Here is a 25,101-nt window from a genome sequence, read left to right as displayed (position 1 = left end):
TTTTACAATCTTTGAACTCGGTTTTTCTAAAGAAATAGTACAGCCGGGCGGCTATACCAGATTTTATTTTTTATTTTAAGAAATAGTATAGCCGGGCGGCTATACCTTTTTTATTTTTAAGAAATCGTATAGCCGGGCGGCTATACCCGGTTTTTATTTTTTATTTTAAGAAATCGTATAGCCGGACCGCTATACTCCGGTTTTTAATTTTTTGAGAGGTCATAGCCGCGCGGCTATACTTGGTTTTTTCAAAAGAAGTAGTATAGCCACGCGGCTATACAAGGCTGCTTGCTAATTTTTTTACTTTATAAATAGTATAGCCGGTCGGCTTTTAAAAAATAGTATAGCCGTACGGCGATTCTCAATTTTTTTAATTTTTTAAAGTAATAGTATAGCCGTGAGGCTCGACTCTGTTTTTAATTTTTTTAAAAGATATAGTATAGCCGCTTGGCTATACTGCGGGTTTTCATTATTTTTTTTTTCCTTATAAATCGTATCAAATCCTAATTATATATATATATATATGTGATGAAAATATAATTCAAAGAAATGACGATGCTAATACGTGGTTATGGTTGTGGTTGAAGTATGCGGGAGATGGAAGGGTGTGGTTTTGTTTGAGATTTTGAATGTCTCTTCTTTTCTTAATGCTGTAAATAAAAGGGAGTTTCACTAAAACACCCAAAATGGGGGCTGAAATTATAAAAAAACCCAACACTCAAAACACTTTATAAACACACCCAAAAACCGATCATTACATACACTCAAAACTCATTTATAAATACACCCAAAAAATATACAATTGTTGATTTTGGGATTGATTTTGGGTATATTTCTATGTTTAAATAGTATTTAGGTTTTTTTATAAATACATGTCTAGAATTGGGTTTATTTATAAATTTGTATAAAAGTAAAATTACAAATTCGAACTTGTAGAGGCCACAACTAGTTGAAAACATTAAACAATAACTTCAGCACAATCTTGCAAAAGTATCAATGACGACTATGGACTTTTAAGATGTGATGATGTTGAGGCCTTCCTCAACTTGTTTGGGCTTGGAATTTGCACAAGTTAATCGGGCCAGTTGGTTGGTCTGGATTTTTAATGAATATTTTTAATGAGCATGTCAATTAGGTCTAGTCCAGTAAAACAAATGATATTCACTTGCACATTAGTGGTCTCAACTTCGAACCTCATAACACTTTGACAGTGCCTATGAAAAACCCCCTCCTCTTTCACCCAAAATAAAAATAAAAACGTTTAATGAACATAAAAAGTCCCATTTGATTGAGAAATCGGTGGCCGATGATTTTGGCTTAGTATGTCGATAAATTTGTTTTTGGGTGGACAATCTTCTTTAAAGATTAGGAGATAGAATTAGGAAAAGAGGCAGATTTGGTTGGGATTATTTAGATTTCAAGATAAGTAATATGCAATTGTAAATTGAGATATGAAGAATGTACAGTGAAATGTATTGGTGTTCCATAAGGAACATCACTTAAATTCATGTACCAAAGGATCATAAGAACCCTCAATTAGAATTCTAAGAAGATTTCATATCGAAGTTTCCTCTTACATCCAAGTTTAAATTTCTCTTCTCGTACATTATATTAATTTAGACTATCACTTCTGTCGAAGAAAATAAAATCTTAAAATATTGATAAAGCAGGAAATGCACCTTTGTAAGTACATTACACTATATATACCTTTGGTGCATGATATTTAGAATCTACACACATGGGCTTCTTTCCCCTTCTGATTAACTTCTTTATTTTATGGGAGATGCAAAGGTGTGTGAAGTGGAGGAACTTACAAATTGTTGGATAATGACAGCCTGACAGGCACTAAATCTGTGTAGGATTTATGCATATAAGTTTTCTAGTGTTTGGGACAAAATTAGAGCCAAAGTTGGCTATAGTACTTTCAATTTTATTTTCCATATGCTCTTCCAAACAAACAATTGATGTACTATAAGCCTACAACGATCGATGTGAAACATGTGACTTTCGAGCTGATTATATTTATATACTAGAATTAGTAAATATATATATATATATATGGAGCGACAATGCACGTGAGAGGCCTTTTTATAGAAATTTAAAATATGATATATATTGCTACTTTTTTTCTGAATATTTCACTTTGAACACCATTTTCTCTATAATCTAAAAAAGAAAACAAACACTCAACGGGATCTAACTGAGTGAAAAAATGGCCTTGATTTACAGACTAGTAGTCTCAAGTTCGAATTCTATAACACCTTGGTAGTGTGTGTGAGAAATTCACTCTCCTTATATTTTATACTATCATTTGTATTTAAAAACAAAAACAAATAAAAAAACAAACAAACAAAAATAAAAAGTAAGGTTGGAAAGTATCTTAGAAGATTTTCCTTTCGCACATGAGTTTTGTCCTGAAATTGTCACTATTGAATTTGAATGCACATATATGTATGATGATTAAACGTTATTCATTTTCAATCTCCAAATGATGTATTTGAATCCCAAAAGGTGCCTGTATGTACCCCAATATATTGTTGTCAAATTTTAAACCAATTATGTAAAATACATGTAAAAGTGATTGATTAATAAATAAATAAAAGGCAGCAGTTGATTGATTTTGTCAGGGTTGGTATATAAGCAATAATTTTTTTTTAGTACAAGTAATAATTTTAATTAGAGGAAAAGGGGATTTTTCACACACACAAATGATGTCATGGGGGTTCGTGTTAAGATTTAAGAGGGACGGACCCTTGGCCTACTACTAGCAACATCAATATTGTCCATAACTTAACCACATGTTTAGCAGGTGTGGAGTTTTATAAAAAATACCTCGATTTTGTTGGGAGTGGAGCTATTTATTATATGGGACTTTATATTTTGTTAAGTATATCCGATGTGGAATTGTGTTGTATTCTTTAACAACTTAAACCTAAGACTTTTGGTCTGTAAGTCAATGTCCTTTTGCACTAGGCTATACGCCATTGACTATAAGCAATAGCTTTAAATTCAATATTCCAGACGAATAGAGGTTGTTTTCGAATTTGTAGATGATCTTATCATGTATACAATAGGGATGCAACTATTATATTATATGGTCACAATCCCTTTCATTTAAAGTCACTCTACATAATGCAACTATGTGGGGTAAAAAGTGTCTAATATGGGCGCCACATATTGGAGCTTGTATACATACGGTATGGTGCTCACTAGTCATTTGAGCTTTATTACACAACCTCACAATCCAAACAACTCATTTTCTAGCAAAGTATTAAAAATCATTTCCTTATTAATTGTTGTCAAATAAATAGACGAGCTCAATATTAATTTTTTATAAACTAGTAAAATAATCAAAGATGACAATTCAATGATTAGACGATTTCCGATTTTAAGGAAATTTTATAAAAAGGATCTTTGATTGAGGATCGAAATCTTGGCATCATATTAGGAGTGAGTAAAATATTTAGTAGGGAAAATTATGGGTATAAATAAAGAATAAAGGGATCTCATGAACCATTAGTTTTAAAATGTTTAATCTTTAAGTATCCAATGTCATTGTTTCAACCCTAATTATATATTCCTAGGGAGTGAAAAGAGATAGGCTTTCCTTTCCTCCTTGGTGATTCTTTTTTTATTTTTCTAACACTTTGATGAGTCCTTCTTATACGCCAATACTAATGTTTGTTATAATTTTTGACAATTTTGATTGTTTATAATTTCCAAAAGAAAAATCAATATATATATATTTTTTTTATATAAATGATATTGGGAGATTTGAAAAGTGAATCGAGCTTAGGACCTCGGATGCAAGAATATATATATAAAAGCGATATTAAGATATTAAAAAAGAAGAATGGAACCTAAAACATTATTCAATGCCAACTCCTTAGTGGAATCGACTTCTCTATAGTGGGGGGGACAAGAAAGGTGAAAAGAATTAATAATTAACAAAGAGGATCCACACAATTTATTTCACAATTATCACGTTTCACATGCTGGACAAAAAACAAAACGTTCGCTCGTTTTCTGGTAGGGCCAAACAAAACCAAAGGCCTAGGGTAGGAAAATGGCTTCAACTTCAAAACCCTTTTCCTGTTTTTAACTCGTTTTAAGTTTAACCCTGCAGGAGATTGCAGACATGGTAAAGACATGGAACAAGCAAATTGCAGCACGTGGCTCATGATGTAGCAATAACAAAATAAAAATAACAGAAGCAAAGTCTTCCGTCTATCTTTGTTTAAATATTATTGATCTATTTCTGTGTGTGTGTATGTGGACGGAGAAGCAAAGTTGCCTTTAAATATCTAATGCTCAACCCTTACTTCACAAACCCTCTTAAGTTTTCTGTTTCTTCTTCTTTCTTCTTCTCTCATCTCTTCTCTCCTCTTCTCTCTGGTTCAGCAAAAATGAACTCCAAGTTCAGAAAGGCCTCCAATTTGGTCGACCATAAGCAGAGCTCAGTGGCTGTTGGATTGAAAATCCTTATACAGGTCTCACAAGGGAACAAGTCAAATATCATTGTGAAATCTTCATTAAGATTGAGCCAGCCCAACCCTGAGTTCTCTTGCTTTCTCAAAACATGTCACTTATGCAACAAGGGATTAAGCCTTGAGAAAGAGGTCTACATGTACAGGTAAAACTTGTAAAAATAATTAGACTCTCCACACATATGCATGAATTTCCAAAACTTAATTCTTCATTTTGTTGGTTTTTTCATAATTTTGTTCTGAGAAAATATATATTTTATTTTATTTTGCCAAAATAGGACTTTTTATTTTGTTTACACAAGCGATAGTCTACTTTAAACTAATCTAAACTGCGTAATGGGACTTGGCATAGATTCTGATATAGTTTGCGAATCGAATATGTGAATGCAGAGGTGATCTAGGATTTTGCAGCATACAGTGCAGGAACAGACAGATTGTGATTGATGAAATGAGAGACTTAGAGGCTTCTACCAAGCAAATGCTAGCATCTTACAGGCGTGGCCAAAATCGTTGCAGCAGCAATACTAAGAGTCGGCTTAGTGTCTTGGAAGATGTACATCTACAACAAGACCGAATTCCACAGCACAGAAACATATTTGCACTTTAAATTAAATTAAATATATACTCTTTTTAATTTTTCTAGCTTCTATGAGTTGAAAATTGCTAAGCGGGAAGAAAATTTTAATGAAGTGAGCTGTTGGATTGTTTAATTATTGTTATATAACAAGATTAAAAAAAAAATGTATATATTTTTTTTGAGGCAGTTTCTTGATTTGAATTCCTTTCTATTTTGAGATAAGCATCAATTCACCTTCTTGCACTATCGCTTTCTTTTATTGTTTGTTTATGATAACTGGAAAACTCTCATTGGAGGCAGCAACCTTTGGCCTTAGATATTTTCATAGATATCAACGTTTTGGTATATGTGCAGCTTTGTCCAGTACCAGACTAAATCTGCGACACACTGTTGTACTAGCTAGTCTCTCATGGTTAGATTTGGAAAGATAAACCATCCTATATGTGCGCATATTGTTTGAAGAAGATAATGTTGTTTGTGGTCTCACTTCTCCGTTTGTTGTCAATTCTTTCATGGTCGATTTGTGCCCCACGACACCATATAAATTGTGATAGATTCAATATCTAGTCGTGAGACGTGACTTTGTAAAAATATTTTTCAAAATATCCCATCATTGGTGAAGACTTTCAAATCATGAAAATGAAAGAAGCTCTACGATCCAAAAGAACAGATTTTTTGGACAGATTGAAGAAGAACAAAAGTTGGAAGATCTTATGCATAAACATGAATATTCAACAACAGCAACCTGCAAGGCTGCAATCATAGAGAGGACGTGTCATTACATAAACCACGAGGGTTTTAAATCTCGATTATGAGCTTCAATTAAGTGCTGAATGAAAGCAAATTAATGATAAATAAGCTCATATGCTAATAATTGAGATCAATAAGAAGGCTGCTAAAAAAATGCAGGTCTGCCATAAAAATGCTTCCCAGTTTGATGAAGGGGTGATCAAATCTATCTGCACGCAGAATCCGGGCGTACCTTCGAGCTTAATTCATTGTTTTTCAAATCAAGCTTGAATTTCTGCGTTAGATTAATCAAATATATGTGTTAGGTAAAGTAGCCAATCAGTGTATACTGTGTTTCAGGGTTCATGACATGTTCAAGTAAAAGATTTTCAATGAAGAACGTCACAACTTCTAGAATTAAGTGAACATGGTGATCCTATAAGAATACCACACATAAATAATCATTGATGTTTCAGCTGCAAATGAAAAACTACAGGAAAATGCATTAATCCGGTAATTAATAATTAGGGAAAGACTCAAGACGGCTCTTCAAGAAGGTAAATGCCACCATCCTTTACTTTAACTGGTTGCTCTAATGCGACCCTTAACTGCTTTATGCATGTGGTGGATTTCATCTTTATTAACTGCATAGAATGCTATCTGTTTGTACTTAAAGTCACATTCTTGGCCTATTTCTGGCCAAGATGGTGACATTATGCCATGGGATAGAATATTTAGACGATCACTAGTGGAAAACGTCATGATAATGTATAAGTCACGGATAAACATGTGGCATGTATTCATGTTAGGCACAGACTATCGGTGGTTAAAGGGTGTTGGTCATAAATTGGACACATATCACGTGACTATAATCAAAGCATGTGTTGTCATTCATTTTCTACCACGACAAAGAGTGTCTATGGACTTTAATAGAAACGTATTGCAAATGTTAACTTAGAAGCCAAGCTAACATGGGCAGTCAAGATCGTATAAATATGAAACTGAGACGCAAAACTCCTTTCAAAATTACGAACAGATTTCAATATATTTCAACCTAGATTTCTTGACAGTAATAACTGATTTCAAAGAGATTCATGAGAGATTTCAAGTCTTGCTGAGGCTATTCAAATCATAGATCATACCATTGTTTTACCAAACCAAACTTTGGTAAACCCACATCAGTTTTGGAAATCCTTGAAGAGCTGGATTAATTAGTTTCACCAAATTAGTGAAAAGGTGTGATTTAAATGTTGGAGAGCTTGATTACAAAGACCAGTCTCATGGTTTGCTTCGGCGTGCTTCCCTTCATTTAGCATATATTAAAGATGCTTGTAGAAGTAGTTGTGAGTGGTGTGGCCTGTAGCATAACTTTTAACTTATTTGTGGTCCGAAAGATTTAGTTTTTTAGGCAATTAAAGGGTTGCCAGCAGTCGGTGACTCCCAAGGCTTCATTTTGTATATAGCTAGACTCGTTTCTTTTTCCGATTTGCAAACAAAATGATTCTGGCCTTCTACTAGATATCATGCTATATATTAATATTCATACATATTAAAGACAGGACAACTAACCTTCAGATCATGTAAGCAGAACATTATCATATACCATCCCATCATGTTCAAATAGTACTAGTTGTGGTACTCCGAGTATCTCCAATTAGGTTACATAATATTGTGTTATTGATAAGAATTTGTTGGAGATGCTCTTAAACTCGTATTTACGGTTATAAAATTTGACTATCTTGCTTTTTCTGTACCTTTACTTTGTTGGTGTTAGCCTTTTAATTTCTGACAATTGCAATTGAGATCTATTGTTAACAACTTGATGTGACATTAGGCGGATAAGAAACTTGTTCATTTTCCTGAATTAAAAGAAAACTAAAAAACCACCACTCTCCTTAAATATCAAAAGAGGGAGAAGACAAATTTACATGGGCACGTGCATAGACATTAGTTGTTGTCGCAAGATTAGCATAAAATTCAAATTCGTTAGTCGAAACAAAATAGAAGAGAGAAAATCTGTCAATTCTTACTGTCGCTAAGTTCAAGCTCAACCATGTGTGTGGATAGTAAGACCTAATAACTTCAAGAAATGAGTAGGCTGGATGGCCAATTTGAGACTCTAATTTAGATTCCAAATATAATCGAGTTATATAATAGGTTCAACCCATGAACATTTTTTTAAATCAAATATAAATTTCAACAGTATAATCAAAGACATCAAAAATATAAACTCAACTCATAAGTTCTACAAATATAAGATAAGTCAACTTTCTTTTTTCCTTTTTTGGTTTTGTTGTTGAGGTTATCTTGTAACATGCTACTTTTAAAACTATCAGTCTAGAATTGTGTTTAGCTATTTGATTATCATCACAAATAGTTTAGTGTTCATAAGAAAAAAATATCATGTTCGATTATTGATCTAATCACAATCATAACATACAAAATCGATGGTTTAGATTATGAAATTGCATTTGTCATTGAGTTTGTAATTTTTTTTTCTTTTCATCAAAATGGAGTTGGTAATTAAAAGACTCAAACTTTAACTCCAAAAACCTTTCTAATTTGTCATTAGAGCTCAAATTTCAAGTTTCAAGTTGAGTTGGGAGTTACTTTTGATATGATCACTTGCATTGCATGCTTCATTTGGCGCTTAGGCACCATAGCGTGTACATTTACGCGCGCGCACGTGGGAGCGAGATGTTGATGGAGACTGGGAATTGGATGAGCTTTGATCATTGATCAAGCTCCGAGCGAATAAGATCAGGGCCTCCTCGTGCATCCAATCAACTTGAAGCAATCAAAAGAAAAACGAAAAGAATTATGAATGCCAACCTTAACCCAAAACCCAACAGGAAAATTAAATTAAATGAAATGCATAAGAAAACAAATATAGTAAAGAAATCCTGGGCTTTCTTTGATTATCTTTTGGAGCATATGACCACATCAAAAACATTGTTGTTGTTACTCTACCTCCCACAAGTTCCGAATCTTGAGGGTAATAATAATACAAGAAAAAGATTAACAAATCGAAATGGGACTTGAAAAACTTACTGCTCCTCTGTTTTGGTTTTGGTTCAATTTCTAAGAAAGTTTCGAACTTTTGGCTTTGAGGCTTTGGCTTTGGCTTTGGCTTTGGGTTGAATGTTTGTTACACGCTAAACTCAATTGGGTTCCAATCAAAGTTTGGTACTTTATCAAGTTCGTCAAAAGTCCTTTTAATTAGTCTCTTTTTGTTTCATCAATGTTTTTTTGGTTATGTTTGACCTTTTTGAGGTTGAATGCATTTTTCTGACACACCCACCTATTTAACAAATGCGAATATTAATTACTTTAAATTTATTAAATTTTGGTGACTGTGAGCATTTTGATTTATTTTGGTGCTGAATTAGATACAATAGACAGAAACAGATAAATAAATTAATTCCTATTAGAAGTTGGTTTTTTTTTATGCGAATTTCTTTTTGGGGATTTGGATTTTACGGGCCTAGGGTTCTCTTTTCGTACTTTACTCGTCTATTTTGTGCTTTTTTTGTGATTGTAGAAGCTAAGGACTCTTGGGTCGTCGGTATTTCCTGATTTTCTCTTCTGGGTTGTTCAAGTTCTTCAAATTCCTCATCTGGGTCGGTGAGTTTTTCTGTTTCTGTCGTCTGAGGTGGTGAATTTTCCCTTGTTCCTTGCCAGGTTCGTTGATTTCTCCAGGTTTTCTCATTTGGGTCTCGGTTATTTTTTCAATTTCAACAGTTTTTGGGTTGAAATTTGAGGGCTTTTTTCCAATTTGCATCCGTCAGTAAGCAAAACTTGGTCGAGTTTGCTCATAGTTTCCATTATAGGTTCTTCCTGTGAGATAGGGTTTGGCTTGTTTTGGGTCCTGGATCTTGTTGCTAGGACCTTCTGTTCTTTGAGTCCATGCTGGCTTTCTGGCGAAATTTTGGTTCTGAGAGTGCTTTGTGAGGAGGGATTTGACCCCTCTTAGTAGATTTGGTTATCCCTCCTTGAATGCTAGCTACAAGGTGAATCAAGTTGGAAATTTGATCAGGTTCGTGTGGTTGGTATCCAAGTCAGGGTCGAAGTTGATGCATGCCCTCAGTGTTATAATCTAGGAGATGTGATGGTTTTCGGGTTTTAATTCTTGGGTGAGCAGCCTGGGCTTCTTTGCTTTGCCAACTCTCTGGGCGCCTGCAGGGAAATAATGAATCATTCTCAGGGAGCTTCAAAGCACACTTGTAGTCTGCTTGTGGTCACTTGTGGGAAAATTTCTGAAGATAAACCTAACAAGGACACCCTAGATGAGAAGCTCAAATACCCGTTTCCAGAGTTAGTCTCTTCAGGTCGTTTGGAGGTTAGAATTTGCTATTACCATTCTCTTCTGAATTTTATATATGGAATGTGTTGCGTATACTTTAATTACCAGTATCATCTTGTTTTTAGCTCATTAAGTGAATTCCTTGTTTCAGTTTAGTTTTTAAATTTACCATATTTGTCACTCTTCTAATGCAGGTTCAAACTCTGGCCAAGCCAAGCAAAGAGGAGTTCTGTAAAATGCTTGAATCATATAAGCCAAATCTTGTATACTTGCAAGGAGAACAGCTTGAGAATAATGAAATTGGGTCTCCTGTCTGGGAAGATGTTGATTTGTCGACTGCCGAAGCTATATCTGAGATCTTTGGTGCCACGTTGCCTACAACTGTATGTATTTGATTTCCTGAACTTGCAAAGTCATTTTTTGTGCATGTATGATTTATGCCCTTGTTCCTTCTTTCATTGGAATGAAAATTTTATTATGTAGTTGGTGAATTGCTTCCTTTATTTTTTATTTATCTAATTATGGCGGCATGCAATTCTTTAACTCTGAATTACTCATTTGACAAGATATTGAAAAATCAAGAAGTAGGTAATTGGGAAATGTCTTGTGAGGTGTGAGGAGAGTCTGCATTGCATGATTTCTTGTGGTCTGGAAATCTGTATGCAGTTCATTCCCTGATTTTGGTTTATGTGATTTTTTTTTCTTATGTTCTTTTCAATTGTTCTTTGTAATATCTCGAAAGGTTGTTTTTTCATGTGACCCAACTTCATTTAATATATGTATATATGCAGGTTTATTTGGAGGTTCCAAATGGTGAAAATTTGGCAGCGGCACTTCACTCTAAGGTAATTACAGTAAGGCTTATTAAGTATGCTTTCAGGAGTTCACTACCAGGGCTCAGTGAGAAATGGCTAGTTACAGTGTTGAACTTTTGTTTTAGAACTGCAAGCCTGTTTTGATTTTTTAGTTATTTATTTTTTGGTCCGAGCAAGCCTGTTATTTATTTTTTGTTGAAAATTGTGGTTAACTGTGTATGTTTCATGTGCAGGGAATTCCTTATGTGATATATTGGAAACATGAATTTTCTTCTTATGCTGCTTGCCACTTTCGACATGCATTGCTTTCAGTGGTACAGAGGTACTTATCTTTTATTAATTTTTCTGAGCATGTGGGTAAAGGATCTCTAGATAGCTTGTTGGATTGGTTATAGAGAAAGAAACGCCATTTTGAAAAGGTTGTGGTTAGCACATGTATATATGTGCACTACTGTTGTTTAATGTCTAGTTAGCGTCACTGGAGATAATTCCATTGATTGGATTATAGGAATTGTCTGTGCATTATGCATGGCTGACGTTAATTGACACATCTTTATGCTACTATATTCTGTACAAACACTAAACAGGCTTGACAACTGCAGTTTTTTGGATTGCAGTTCATCAACTCATACATGGGATGCTTTCCAACTTGCATATGCTTCCTTTAGGCTTTACTGTGTAGAAAACAGCCATGCCAGTCCTGCTAACAGACACAAATCTAGTAGTGCTGAGCTGGGGCCATGCCTTCTTGGTGATCGTTTGAAGATCAACGTTGATCCCCCTGAGGCAGATGTGGAGGAAGATGAAGAAGGTTCCTTGGGTACTCTCCCTGCTATAAAGATACATGATGATGATGTGATCTTGAGGTTTCTTGTTTGTGGGGAGCCTTCCACATTGGTAAGCCCGAATATACCTCTTTTTACCAGTGTTTAAATACTAATTCTTCATGTAGGAACACATGCACATGAATGCCAGCAAAAACATACCCATCTCCTCATTCATAGACTTATGATGGGCTGACGTATTTTCAGGATGCAAGTTTATTGGAACCTTTGGAGGATGGTCTCAATGCCCTCTTAAACATCGAAGTAAGTGTGATTTCTCTTAGCCTATTTGCCTTTCATTTTCCTATAGCTTTATTTGGGGGAAGCATTTCTTCATGCCCTGCTGGAGAATGCTTGGTTTGACATATTAAAGTTAGTGAAGAAAAGAGTATTTGTACTGCCTTACTTAACTTGGTTACATTTGTATCTATCCAAAAAATAACTATCTTATTTTTATCTACTACCCTTAATATCATCATGATGTTGAAAAGAGTGATAATTTTTCCTCATTTTGTAATTATGTTGCTCCAGATGCGTGGGAGCAAGCTTCATGGCAAGTTTAGGTATGTTGGGTCCTGTACATAATGGATGCTCTTTTGTTGTTGCTTGATTGGATATTTGTAATTTTTTAATTGCATAGTAGTTTACATCATCTTATTGGTTTAAATAACTGTTCATGTGGAGGCGTCACCATTTTCTTATGTTTTTCTAAAGTAGGTGTTGAATATTAATGCATTTTGGCATTTGAAACATCTTCAATACTACATTGAACTTTCAAACTCCCTGTTACTTTTTTATTATTTTCCCCCAAAGATGAATTGTTGTGCAGTTATGCAGTGTTGTGAATACAATTATTTAATTAATGTTTTTCAATGTGATCAGTGCTCCTCCACCGCCTCTTCAGGCCGGGACATTTTCTCGTGGTGTTGTGACTATGCGATGTGATGTATCAACGTGTAGTTCTGCGCACATCTCACTTCTTGTGTCAGGCAGTGCACAAACTTGCTTTGATGATCAGGTAATCCTGAAGGACTTGTCTGGAAAAATTCTGGTAGTCGGAGCTGTTCAACTTTTACACCTTGTGACCTGTTTATTTTCAGCTTTTGGAGAATCATATAAAGAATGAGGTTATTGAAGAGATTCAACTAGTACGTGCACTGCCCAACAATGAGGGAAACAAAGTACCTCTATCTGAACCACGGAAGTCTGCTTCGATTGCATGTGGGGCTACTGTATTTGAAGTATGCATGAAGGTTCCAGCATGGGCTTCACAGGTTTTTACCTACTTCCTTCCCTGTCTTAAGTCTTTGCCATCATGATATCTGGTAACATTTTAAGAATCTGAAAGAATTGTGTGAATTATGCCCCCTTTTATTAATTTTGACTCTACTAGTCACCACTCACCTGCCCAATCTGCGGTTGTAATCAAATTCATCCCTCTTTTGGTTGGGTATTACAAGGGATTGGGGTGGGCTAACTTGTATAGAAGGCATGAACCTCGTGAAAATGGAGATTCTGCTTTTATGGCTTCCACATCAGTGCTTGGGAAGATCGAAGGAGCATTCTATTAAAAAAGCAAATTTATCTTGTTGGCTTTTAGATCGTCAGTGTTCAGTTTTTATTTAGGTTGAATAAAAAAGAGGCAATTTTTCCAATATTTTATGTAACTGCTGTATTTGCTGCAACTACAATTTCAGGTTTTGAGGCAGCTCGCACCTGATGTTTCCTATCATAGTTTAGTTGCACTTGGGATTGCCAGCATTCAGGGATTACCTGTTGCTTCTTTTGAAAAAGAAGATGCTGAGCGCCTTCTTTTCTTCTGTTCAAGTCTGGGGAAAGATAATAAATCGAATGACTTCATTCTCGGCAGCCCTCCTACTTGGTTGAGACCACCTCCTCCTAGTAGGAAGAGATCTCAACCATGCCAAGAGACGAGCCGGGGTTCTAATTACAGCCAGAGGCTTCCAAGTCTAGCTGCTTCTAAAATAGACGAAGACAACAAAGAAGCTGCAGCCATGAATGGGGTTAGCACGCCTTTATTTCCACCTAGGCAAAGATTGAAAATAGCTGCAATGAGGCCCATTCCTCATGTTCGTCGTCCTAAAATGACACCCTTTTCTGGAATGTCTGAGTTAGATGGGCACGATGGAGGCCAATTTAAGGCTAATCTACCTCCTGCTCCCCCTACAAAGCTCAATATTGTTGGATTAACTCCAACAACACAACGAAAATCGTACTCAAGCTCGTCACATTCTAAGCAGATTATTTCCTTGAATCCTCTGCCTTTAAAGAAACATGGTTGCGGAAGAAGCCCAATACATTCTTGCTTAGAGGTGAGTTATTTTCTTTCAAAATGTTAAATCAGTTTGTAGGTGTTGAACAAGTTCGAGAGGAACAACCAGCTCTGCTTCTATATATTATACACACAGTTAAGTAACCATATATGTCCACAAGTAATCAACATATTAGCCCTTCCATGCACTCTCCGCATGCTGGAGATTGTTTTCCTCATGTAGGCTGTAATCATGTAATTAAAATTAGTATAGATGTAGATCATAAAATAAAATAACTGTCAAGAAAGAAAGTGGGGTAGTGTATGAGAAAATCAAAATAGGGAATAGCTACTTTTAAAATGGTAGTGGGAATTTTTATTATTTTATTATTTCAAAAGATGTAATTTTGCTTGGAAAACAAGAATTGGTACGGTATAAGAGGGGATGTTGTGGAATTAAAAAAAGTGGGGACATGAAAGGAGTTCCCTTATTACAGTATGAAATTCTTTTGCATGCTATCCCTTCCAATATAATACCTAACTATTGGGGTTTTACTTTCCTCCTGTTTTTTATTTTTTTGTTGCAATCACTTGCTTATGATGACTTTTTATTTATCCCTTGAGCAGGAGGAGTTTTTGAAGGATGTAATGCAGTTTCTAATTCTCCGAGGACATAATCGACTCATTCCTCAAGGTGGACTTGCGGAGTTTCCAGATGCCATTCTCAATGGAAAGCGGCTTGACCTCTACAACTTGTATAAAGAGGTGAACTGACCAAATTCCTTGGCCAGGAATTAGGTTTCACTTACTGAAGAAGATATATAGAATTTAGTGAATTTTGTTATTGAAGGATGAGGTGTTTGTCAGGTGGTTACAAGGGGAGGCTTTCATGTTGGCAACGGCATCAACTGGAAAGGACAGATCTTCTCAAAGATGCGCAATTACACAATGACCAATAGAATGACTGTATGTCTATAATCTCCCTTTGGTTTTGTTTTTAACTTTGAAATAATTAATGTTTCAAGATTAACGAAGAGGTAGTAAGGTGACTCTGGGCCTACCTGGGAAGGAAAAAGCATATCCTATTAAAAAAAAATGAATAGGTGGCACCAGAATTGTGAAACAGTTAATTCTGTGTCAAGAGTTGTGCTGACTCTGGGCCTAACTGGGAAGGAAAAAGCATATCCTATAAAATAAAATAAAAATGAACAGGTGGGACCAGAATTGTGAAACAGTTAATTCTGTGGCAGAGTAGTGCTTCTAGAATGTTTGGGGATTCTTTCCAATTATCTTAGCTCAAATACCAAAAAAGTATGTAATCACTACAGGATGAATAGACCAAGTCACTCCTTTATGTGAAGGGTTCAGTAGATTGTAACACATCAATTGATACAGGTGAGTATGGTTCTTGTTTTCACAGGGTGTTGGAAATACACTTAAAAGACATTACGAAACTTACCTCCTAGAATACGAATTGGCTCATGATGATGTAGATGGAGAGTGCTGTTTATTGTGTCACAGGTTAGCATTTATCCCATCCAAATTTTTTTACTTCTCCAGTGTTGAAATTTTTTAACTTTGATAATGTCTGCTTACATGTGATTGGAAACTGTTCTGCAGTAGCGCAGCAGGAGATTGGGTGAACTGTGGAATATGTGGTGAGTGGGCCCACTTTGGCTGCGACAGAAGGCAGGGTCTTGGTGCTTTTAAGGTATCATATCACAATCTCAATCTCCGTGAGCACCTTGTGGTTGTCAAGCTAATCCTTTGGCTTTTATATGTTAATCTTTTGTTTTGACTTTGCAGGATTATGCAAAAACAGATGGACTGGAATACATATGTCCGCATTGCAGCATCAGCAATTTCAAGAAGAAACCACAGAAAATTGCAAATGGTTTTTCCCAAGGCTCAACGGTATCACGGCCACTGTAATTCAGTTTTGGTCTTATAACATCATAGTTATATTCTTTTCCTTCTGGCTCTCTGATTTTGAGTTTGCTTCCTTCCCAATCTGGCGCGGGAAATTGTTAAATTGTCCGGCTGATCAATTGCATTGATGGTAAAATAGGAGACAAAAGATGGGGGGAGGACAAAGTTAGAAAAAAGTGTAGTAGAGCATACTAGTTAGTGTAGGCATTTCATTTTGGGTGGGAAATTTCTGTCCTATTTTTGGCTTTAATTTCTGTTTTTTGTTTTTGTTTTTTTTTCCCTTTGGGGGAGGAGGGGATTGTGGTTGATAGTCAAGAAATCCCATGATTCAGAAGGGTCGTTGTAATATAATTCCGCTATCGATGTGAACATATATGACTTATGTAGCGTTTAATGAAAGATTATGATATACTGACTTAACTCTCTCTCTCTCTCTCTCTCTCCCCCCCCCCCCCAAAAAAAACCGTTTATCAATTCTTCCTCCTTCTCCCCTAGGGAAAAAATTTCAGTAGTGTCCCATAAGGTCACTTTGCTTAGATTTGTGAACCAGTTTGTGTTGTGATGGGCGGGGCAAGGCTAGGCGCGTTTGCCCTCATATCTTTGTCCCCTGCCACCATTTCTTATCTCCGTCTCCATCTCAAAAGGCCCTGGATTAGGAGTTTTCCTGTTCTTCTCCTGCCTCTGTTTTTCGTGGTCATTTTTATTTTTGAACTTCTTGGGATAGAACACAACCCTATTTTCATCACACAATACAAATTGTAGCCACTTTATATCACTGTCAATATACATTGCACACAAAAAGTATAAGTTTCAATTTTTAATTTTATTTTTAAGGAAAAAAGAAAAGGTCTGGTGGTTGAAGTGAGAATGAGGAAGAAGGGGGTGAATCGATGGGAATGAGAGAGATTAAAATTAATAAAGGCTATGCATAATAAATTTATTTTGGAAAAGAAAAAGAAAAACAAAGATTGAATACCGAGAAGCACAGAATACAAAAACACAACGGTAAGGTAAAATTAACCTCTTGGAAGTAAAAGTGCCCATCGTTTGGGAAATTGTCAATAGCCAACACACATTAATTTCTAATACCATGCATCCAAATAAATAAATTGACATAGAAGCCAGAAGGGTAAACTCTAATTGACAGAGTCCCCTGCTCTCAAAAGTCTTATTGAAATTAAAGAAAATGAAGGGAACATCAAGCTCTGGTGAAGCTCTTGATTTGGTGGATGAGTTCTACTTTTCAGCTCTTCATGATGAGGAAGAAGTATTTCCCATCTCAGATGAGAAATATGCACAAGAATTGCAGCTGCAAGAAGCCCTCATGTCCTCTGTAATCTCTTCAATAACTCCCAAAATTTCTACTCAACCCCCCAATAGAGAGGAAGATGTTGAAACCCCCATGAAAAAACAGAAGGGGAAGGAAAAAGAAACCGGCCAATCCTCTGAAACTTTCTGCTTGATCTGCATGGATGTAAAATCAACCCAAGAAATGTTCACAAACAGTGGCTGCAACCACTCATTTTGCACTGATTGCATTGGAACATATGTTGGGACTAAAATTCAGGAAAACATTTCAATGGTGAAGTGTCCTGATGTGAAGTGCAAAGAAGTGCTGGAGCCACAATCATGCCGGTCTATTATTCCCAAGGAAGTGTTTGATAGGTGGGAAAATGCTCTCTGTGAGTCTCTGGTTTTGGGGTCTCAGAAATTTTACTGCCCTTTTAAGGACTGTTCTGCTTTGCTGGTGGATGATGGAGAGGTTGTGACTGTCTCTGAGTGCCCGAATTGTCGGAGACTGTTCTGTGCTCAGTGCAAGGTTGCATGGCATGCTGGGATTGACTGTGGGGAGTTTCAGAACTTGAATGAGAATGAGAGAGAGAAGGAAGATATCATGGTGATGGAGCTTGCAAAGAAGAAGAATTGGAGGAGATGTCCCAGATGCAACTTCTTTGTGGAAAAGACTGATGGCTGCTTACACATTACATGCAGGTTAGCAAGCATTAATTTATATTTTTCTTTTTTCTCAAGTGTTCAATAATCTGATCTTCTTATTGGTTTCATGATTAGATATATATTCTGTCTACTATGAAGAAACACTTCACTACATTGTTTTGCAGATTGAGGAGGCTTTGATTTACTAGTTTCATATATGTGGTACTTAAATTTTCACTCTTATTTTGCTTTTTTAGGTGTGGATTGGAGTTTTGCTACGGCTGTGGATCATATTGGCCTCACAGCCAATTTTCCAGTCATGTATGTTCAACAGCTTGAGAACTTTATAAGCCAAATAATGAATAGGAGCATCCTTTCAGAAAAAGAAATGTAATGAGGGGTTTTGATCCTTGGTTGTATTTTGGGGGTTTTCTATGCCATATTATGTGATAAAAATCTTGACTGTATTACATCATGAGATTTGTTGAAACTATTGCAATATGAGATTTGTGAGGAAGGAATTGTAGTTGCTTATTAAATTGGACAACAGTACAATGTATTGTATCTACATGGGTGAGACTCATTAGAACGGACTTGAACTCAACTCCAATCCAGTCTATGTCCAAACGATACCTAAAGGGCTAACATATGAAATGGACAAAGTTGTTGACAATTAGATCAAGGAGGGAAAAGAAAAACATAATTATCTATCCAAATTGCTTGCATCTGGAGAAAATCTGAATAAAGAGTTATACGTATATTTACATATGCAGTGAATTTATAAAACATAATTTACATTAACAATTGTACCCAACATTCATAACCATTTGATTGGTTCGAACCTCAACATTGTGTTTCAACTGGCGCAAGGCTGCCATGTATTCCTCCAACTCCTCTAAACTAGTCGTCATCTCAATCGGCTTCTCCCACCATTCATAACACCATCCTCCTCTTTCTCCATCAATATTGTTATCAATATCATCAATATTGTCAGTATTATTATTCATCACACGCTTGATCTTCTCTATCTCCATGTGCCTCCTAGCTTCCATATAATCCTCCACTTGTTTATTACCATTGCGCATTATATTCACATGCGAAGAAATATTGTAAGGACAATAGCGAACTTCGCCGTTTACATGATGAATATCTGGCTGACCTGCATGTAATAATGAGGAGGCATTGTGGCCGAGGTAGCGGTGGATGACGGTGTCAGCTGAGGGGCTGCCGAAGCAGAACACCTTGCCGTTGCTAGACACGACGATCCCCGCTGTCTCTGCACCGCACAAAACGCTGAGCTCGGCGGCTTTGTTGAACAGACCCCTTTTGCGCTTGGAGAAGGTCACGTGACGCTTGTTCTTCTCTTCAACTTTCTTGATTTCAACCCTTCTTCGACGTTTGCTTGGCCTTTTTCCATTGATATTGTCATCGTTTGTGATCTCAATCTCAGCAGCACCCCTCTTAGCCATGGTAGGATCAGTTCTCGGCCTTTTCCCATTGATATTGTTATCGTTTGTGATCCCACTCTCAGCAGCACCCATCTTAGCCATGGTAGGATCAGTTATCTGCCTTTTCCCATTGATATTGTCATCGTTTGTGATCTCACTCTCAGCGGCACCCATCTCGGCCATGGTAGGATCAGTTATCTGCCTTTTCCCATTGATATTGTCATCGTTTGTGATCTCACTCTCAGCAGGCACCCATCTCAGCCATGGTAGGATCAGTTATCTGCCTTTTCCCATTGATATTGTCATCGTTTCTGATCTCACTCTCAGCAGCACCCATCTCAGCCATGGTAGGATCAGTTATCTGCCTTTTCCCATTGATATTGTCATCGTTTGTGATCTCACTCTCAGCGGAACCCATCTTGGCCATGGTAGGATCAGTTATCTGCCTTTTCCCATTGGTATTGTCATCGTTTCTGATCTCACTCTCAGCAGCACCCATCTTAGCCATGGTAGGATCAGTTATCTGCCTTTTCCCATTGATATTGTCATCGTTTGTGATCTCACTCTCAGCAGCACCCATCTTTGCCATGGTAGGATCAGTTATCTGCCTTTTCCCATTGATATTGTCATCGTTTGTGATCTCACTCTCAGCAGCACCCATCTTAGCCATGGTAGGATCAGTTATCTGCCTTTTCCCATTGATATTGTCATCGTTTATGATCTCACTCTCAGCAGCACCCATCTTTGCCATGGTAGGATCAGTTCTCTGCCTTTTCCCATTGATATTGTCATCGTTTGTGATCTCACTCTCATCAGCACCCCTCTTAGCCATGGTAGCACTAGTTCTCGTGATATTAATGGCAAACCCTAGAGGGAAGGAAACTAATGGCAAACCCTAGAGGGAAGGAAACTAATGGCGAACCCTAGAGGGAAGGAAATCAATGGTGAACTCTAGAGGGAAGGAAATCAATGGCAAACCCTAAAATATTGTGAAGCAATCTTGGAGATAATATGGTAGGTAGCTCTAGGTTTGGTTATGTTTTGTTATGAAGGAGATCTCGTTATGAAGATGGTAAGTGGTATATATAATGGTAAGTACCAGTGACTTGACTATGAAGCATATAATTAAGGTCTGTTTTTCGGAAGTTAATTTCTAAAGTTTAGGGCTATAATCAATACTGGCAGTCTAAATTATAAGAAAATTACTTACCTAATCTCACTCAAGAGAATACTTACCTTTCTTTTTTTCCTTGAAGTTTAGGGATTCTTTTATTAAAATACGTATTCTTTTGTGTTACTTACTTAGAATGGGAGAACTCATGAACCAAAAAAACAAGAAACAAAAAGAATGAATGGGCACCATCTACACACCGCCTTCTCCACCCCACAGATCGTCCCCCTCCTGAATTCAACCTCCCCAATCGCCCCCTCACGTCTCTTTCCTCCGTCCAATGGCTAATGAGTGTTTCTTTTCCTTTTTAAAAAAAAAATTATTAATCTTATCTTTTGTTTTTAAATTGATTTTATGTATTTTTCTAAAGAGTTTAGTTTGTGATTGGTTTAGTTTTTATGTATTGACCTTTTCCAGTATTTAATCAAATAAATCTCTTTCTTCTATATGGCTCCTACACTCCCATAACACATGTTGTATACCCTCTCATTATTATATGACTAATCATGTAACGATAGAGATAAAGAGAAGTTGTTGAAGAATATAAAGTCCCACGTCTAAATTTTTGCCCTACCCTATTTGACAAGAAGGATATATAAGTTAACATGTGCTAGGTGCAAGGGAAGATTAGGATGTGGCTTGCGAGGTTGGATGGACAGGATAGAAACAGAATTTTTCTTTCATACAATCAATTGTATGCAACCGGTGATACCTAAGAATATAACTCATAAGGGAGACACTTGCAAGTATTATCATGTAATAATATAAGAGTTTTTCTATTTAAACTATGCACTTCTCTTTGTTATTTTATATTCTAAGTTCACCCTAATTTCTAATTCAAATTTTCACAATTTTTAAGAAAACCCCACTATTCTTTCCAAATTATCCATAAATACACACCTACCAGAAAAAAAATAATAATAATAATAACGCATCAATCTCACACCCCACATTCCGCTATCTTATTTTTCACTACTTTAAGTTCATCTCAACCTCACATTACTTAAAAGAGATAAAAACACTTTGGTCAAATGTGTAGCAGCATTATTTTATTATTAATTTTTTTAATTTGTTAAATTTTCTTGTTCAATGAAGCAAACTCATGTGGCAATTTCCAGATTATATATCAATCAAAGGCTTAGGTAGGCATTGTTTCTTCACTTCGCAATCAAGGTCTAGTTTTTTTTTCCCCTCCAGTTTTGTTTCTTTGATTATGATTATTATGATTATTATGATTATTTCTAATTTGTTTGTTTGATTATGATTTACCGTATTTAGGGTTTGTGAAGAGAAGATGAGAGTATAGTAGGTTTCTTGGATTGAAAGAGAAGAGTAATCTGACAATAGGATGTAGAGGAATTTGTGTTTCTAAAACTTAATATGAAGATTAATGGTGGGGTGTATGGGGTGTGTATAGATGTACTAGAGTTAATAATAAACACTTAAGAGCTTAGTAATATAAGTATTGAGGTGAACAAAGAAAAGTACGGAATTTAAATTAAAAAACTCATACATAATTATGTATAACTAGTGAGAATTACCCGTAAAAGAGGCACATGCAAGTAGTTTTGGGAGAGATGCTGGGCTCATTCCTCCTAATTTCCTTACTTCTTTTCTTTCTTTATTTTGTTATAATAAAAAATTTGTCTAAAGGCTTGTGAATTTCAATCATCTTGTACATGATCAGTGCTGTAGCCAAGCCATGAACAAATAAAATGAATAATGGGTGTCCAGAGCAAGTTTTGAAGTCTTCATAGAACTTTACTAATCAGTGATTATGGGCTTATAGAAAAACTGGCAACCCAAACAAGTAAACTACACCACTTCATGAAACCTCAAACCTTTGCTTCTTTCTTTCCCCGACATCCGGAACAAAAACAAGTAGGTCAGGTGGTTGGTGACAAATGGGGTCATCCATACACCTCCAATTTAATTTGCATTGACCACATAATTTGCTCATCTGCGGTGTCCTCTCACATATGGCCCATGTATAATGCTGTAGCTTTGAATTTTCTGTCAACAGATAACGACCAAGCTCATGGTGCTTATGCACCAGTTAATTAAAATTAAATTCACTTTTAAAAAGCAGATATGAGCTTAATCAAGTTGGCTAGAGCGGATGTCTCTCAGTTTGCATCCGACTTCGAATTCCCCTACCATTTGTATAAAAACTAATATAAGGGTGCATATTTCTTGATTTATCAGTGGTTATTTCATTAATTAATGATTCATATTCTCCTTTACCTTAATCACTTCTCTTTCAGAAATAATTCTTTTTCTTTTGTGTCGTTGATTTTGCATCCCTACTTCAGAAAATTTAGGACAGAAGATGCAAGAACCTTCACAAAATCATAAACCCTACTTTGTTTTGAATCGAAACCTAACCTAGAAAGAATGGCCTCTCTTTACTACGACTAATAATTAACTTCTCAATAATTGCATTAAGAAGATCGACCCTACCTTCCTCAGTCATCACCGATCCCTCTGTCTCCCATCTTAATTTAAACCAAAGTATGCATGGTTTCACTGCCTCATGGGGCCTCCATGTCCACCACTTTTGTTTCTTTTATTCCTTTGCTTCACAAAATATCACTTTCAAACTATTTTTTTTCCCCTCTTTCCTCAACAAATGTTGGCTTCTTCTTAGGTTTTTGAAGAACAAATATGTGCTCCTTTTCACTGTATTTATGGCCCCATTGAATTCAAATTCAAAGCCACACCAATACCACAAATGCTAAGCATGTTCATCCAAGTTAACCCCACCTTTGCTTGTTTTGGCTGAGATCTTGAAGATGTGAAACCAAAGAGGACATAAGTCATCATATATATGTAACACTCAAAGAACAAGATGATTGCATCATATATATATATACAGTTCTGATGGTGGTGATTTCTTCTACAAAGCATGGGCCACCCACCACCATATATTCTTCCAAAATGTCAATGATGATAAGAGAAGATCATGATCGACAACTGTCCTGGCCATGCGTGGTTGCACACTTGCAACTTTGATTGGGTTCCACCTTAGACATCGATCTCAATTAATTAGGCCAAATTCATCATCCTTACTTAAGGGCATATTATTAGTGGTGATTTCGTTAATGGTGCATTTTTCTTGAATTATTTTCGCTTGATTGGTTCTTTGTGTTTTTTTTTTTGGGATAAAAAAGTGATAGAAGTTTATTAGATCTAACGGAAAGAGTACACTAGAAACTTTTTGTGAAGGGAGTCATTCTAATAGCAGTACGGCGTACATGAGAAAACTTTCCCTAAAGACCTAAGTCGTCCAAAAAGTTAAAACGATTTAGAGAGAATCACTTCCAAAAAAAAACAAAAAAAACAAAACAAAAAAAAAAAAAAAAACTTTTCTAGACCTCTGTGCCATCATAGGATTGGTTCTTTGTTTTAGTAAAGGAGTCATTTTCCCTTGCCCCATAGAAGCCCACATTATAACATATCAAAATTCGTGTGTATATATATATATATATATATAGTCTCGATCTCTTGAATGAGTCTTTTGGATAAAAAGTGATAAGTTTATTAGATCTAAAGATGATAAAAATATAAATTCATAAATAAATACACAACCTCAATTTTCCAAACATATATAAATTCACAATCTTCTCAACTTCTCAAGCATTCACAACCTAAGAAAATTAAAGTTACAATTTCAAGCATTCCAATTAAATTTAAACTTCTCAAGCATTCCAATTCCAAATCCTTTAAAGTTATAAACCAAAAGGAAAATGCAAAGCAAAATGAATTAAAGTTACAACAAAAAAGAAAAATCTAATTCAAAGTTAATTAAAGTTACAAACTAAAAGGTTGTGTTGTTTGAGCACCAATGTTATTTACAAATAAAACAACATAGTTTAGTACATTTTATTATAAGGAAGCATAAATAACATTAGTATAAATAAACTAATTACTTAGTTGTCATCTAAAAATTCAACTTCATCATCCGATACTTTGTACATTGGAAACTTTTTGTGAAGGGAGTCATTCTAATAGCAGTATGGCGTACATGGGAAAACTTTCCCTAATGACCTAAGTTGTCCAAAAAGTTGAAACGATTTGGAAATAATCACTTTGAAAAAAAATAAATAAATAAAATAAAACTTTTCTAGACCTCTATCTGCCATCATAGGATTGGTTCTTTGTTTTAGTAAAGGAGTCATTATCCCTTGCCCCATAGAAGCCCACATTATAACATATCAAAATTCATGTATCTATATAGTCTCGATCTCTTGGACTACAAAGAGATTTGTGTCATTCATCGTTGAATGTTAATTCAATTTTCACTCTTGCACTAATTTTAAGAAACTTTTGAACCATTGGATTAATATCTAACTGGGTGATCATATCTTGACTACTGTAGTCCAAAAGATCGTCAACTATGTATATATATATATATATATATGTGTGTGTAATGGTTTCTTCTCCGTTCTAAATTTGATGGTCCACTCCAAGGCAAATCAACTTTAATAAAGAGACCATGGAAATGTTGCGGAATTCTTCTTTATTCCCTAATTAAATCCAAAAGCAAGTCAAATCAGACTCCTAAATAAAATATTTCATCTGATTAAACCTCACATGGTCAATTTGAAGTTT

General features: G+C 35.7%; 4 protein-coding genes across 6 annotated transcripts; 3 read left to right on the top strand and 1 right to left on the bottom strand.

The window, feature by feature from the left end:
• The first annotated feature begins 4,280 nt into the window (after positions 1–4,280).
• On the top strand, positions 4,281–5,250 carry LOC103327560 (FCS-Like Zinc finger 17-like). The gene is made up of 2 exons (XM_008229893.2): positions 4,281–4,633; positions 4,878–5,250. Exons 1-2 carry the CDS (start codon positions 4,308–4,310, stop codon positions 5,092–5,094), a joined length of 543 nt encoding a protein of 180 aa, XP_008228115.2. The 5' UTR covers positions 4,281–4,307; the 3' UTR covers positions 5,095–5,250.
• A 3,686-nt stretch (positions 5,251–8,936) lies between these two features.
• On the top strand, positions 8,937–16,356 carry LOC103327562 (ARID/BRIGHT DNA-binding domain-containing protein). Of its 3 annotated transcripts, none has more exons than XM_008229894.2 (15): positions 8,937–10,132; positions 10,291–10,479; positions 10,888–10,941; positions 11,145–11,233; positions 11,529–11,808; positions 11,943–11,999; positions 12,267–12,298; positions 12,618–12,753; positions 12,836–13,009; positions 13,433–14,068; positions 14,635–14,772; positions 14,875–14,973; positions 15,428–15,528; positions 15,628–15,718; positions 15,814–16,356. In XM_008229894.2, the coding sequence occupies exons 1-15, from the start codon at positions 9,983–9,985 to the stop codon at positions 15,937–15,939; spliced, it is 2,352 nt and encodes a 783-aa protein (XP_008228116.2). In that variant the 5' UTR covers positions 8,937–9,982; the 3' UTR covers positions 15,940–16,356. The 3 variants fall into 3 exon arrangements, 2 of the variants coding, with proteins under 2 accessions (XP_008228116.2, XP_088906098.1); XR_016125973.1 differs by having other exon boundaries at positions 9,038–10,132; positions 11,514–11,808; positions 15,403–15,528; XM_089049972.1 differs by having other exon boundaries at positions 9,038–10,132; positions 11,514–11,808.
• Positions 16,357–16,979: 623 nt separating this feature from the next.
• On the top strand, positions 16,980–18,328 carry LOC103327738 (RING/U-box superfamily protein). The gene is made up of 2 exons (XM_008230112.2): positions 16,980–17,928; positions 18,129–18,328. The coding sequence occupies exons 1-2, from the start codon at positions 17,123–17,125 to the stop codon at positions 18,208–18,210; spliced, it is 888 nt and encodes a 295-aa protein (XP_008228334.2). The 5' UTR covers positions 16,980–17,122; the 3' UTR covers positions 18,211–18,328.
• Positions 18,329–18,542: 214 nt separating this feature from the next.
• On the bottom strand, positions 18,543–19,552 carry LOC148917960 (agamous-like MADS-box protein AGL61). The gene has a single exon (XM_089049973.1). It carries the CDS (start codon positions 19,500–19,502, stop codon positions 18,669–18,671), a length of 834 nt encoding a protein of 277 aa, XP_088906099.1. The 5' UTR covers positions 19,503–19,552; the 3' UTR covers positions 18,543–18,668.
• Positions 19,553–25,101: the final 5,549 nt, after the last annotated feature.

The sequence above is a fragment of the Prunus mume genome, linkage group LG4, assembly GCF_029339155.1.
Source record: "Prunus mume cultivar Tortuosa linkage group LG4, ASM2933915v1, whole genome shotgun sequence".
Lineage (NCBI taxonomy): Eukaryota > Viridiplantae > Streptophyta > Magnoliopsida > Rosales > Rosaceae > Prunus > Prunus mume.
Note: the sequence above shows the minus strand (reverse complement) of the source record. Positions and strands in the feature narration are given on the sequence as shown.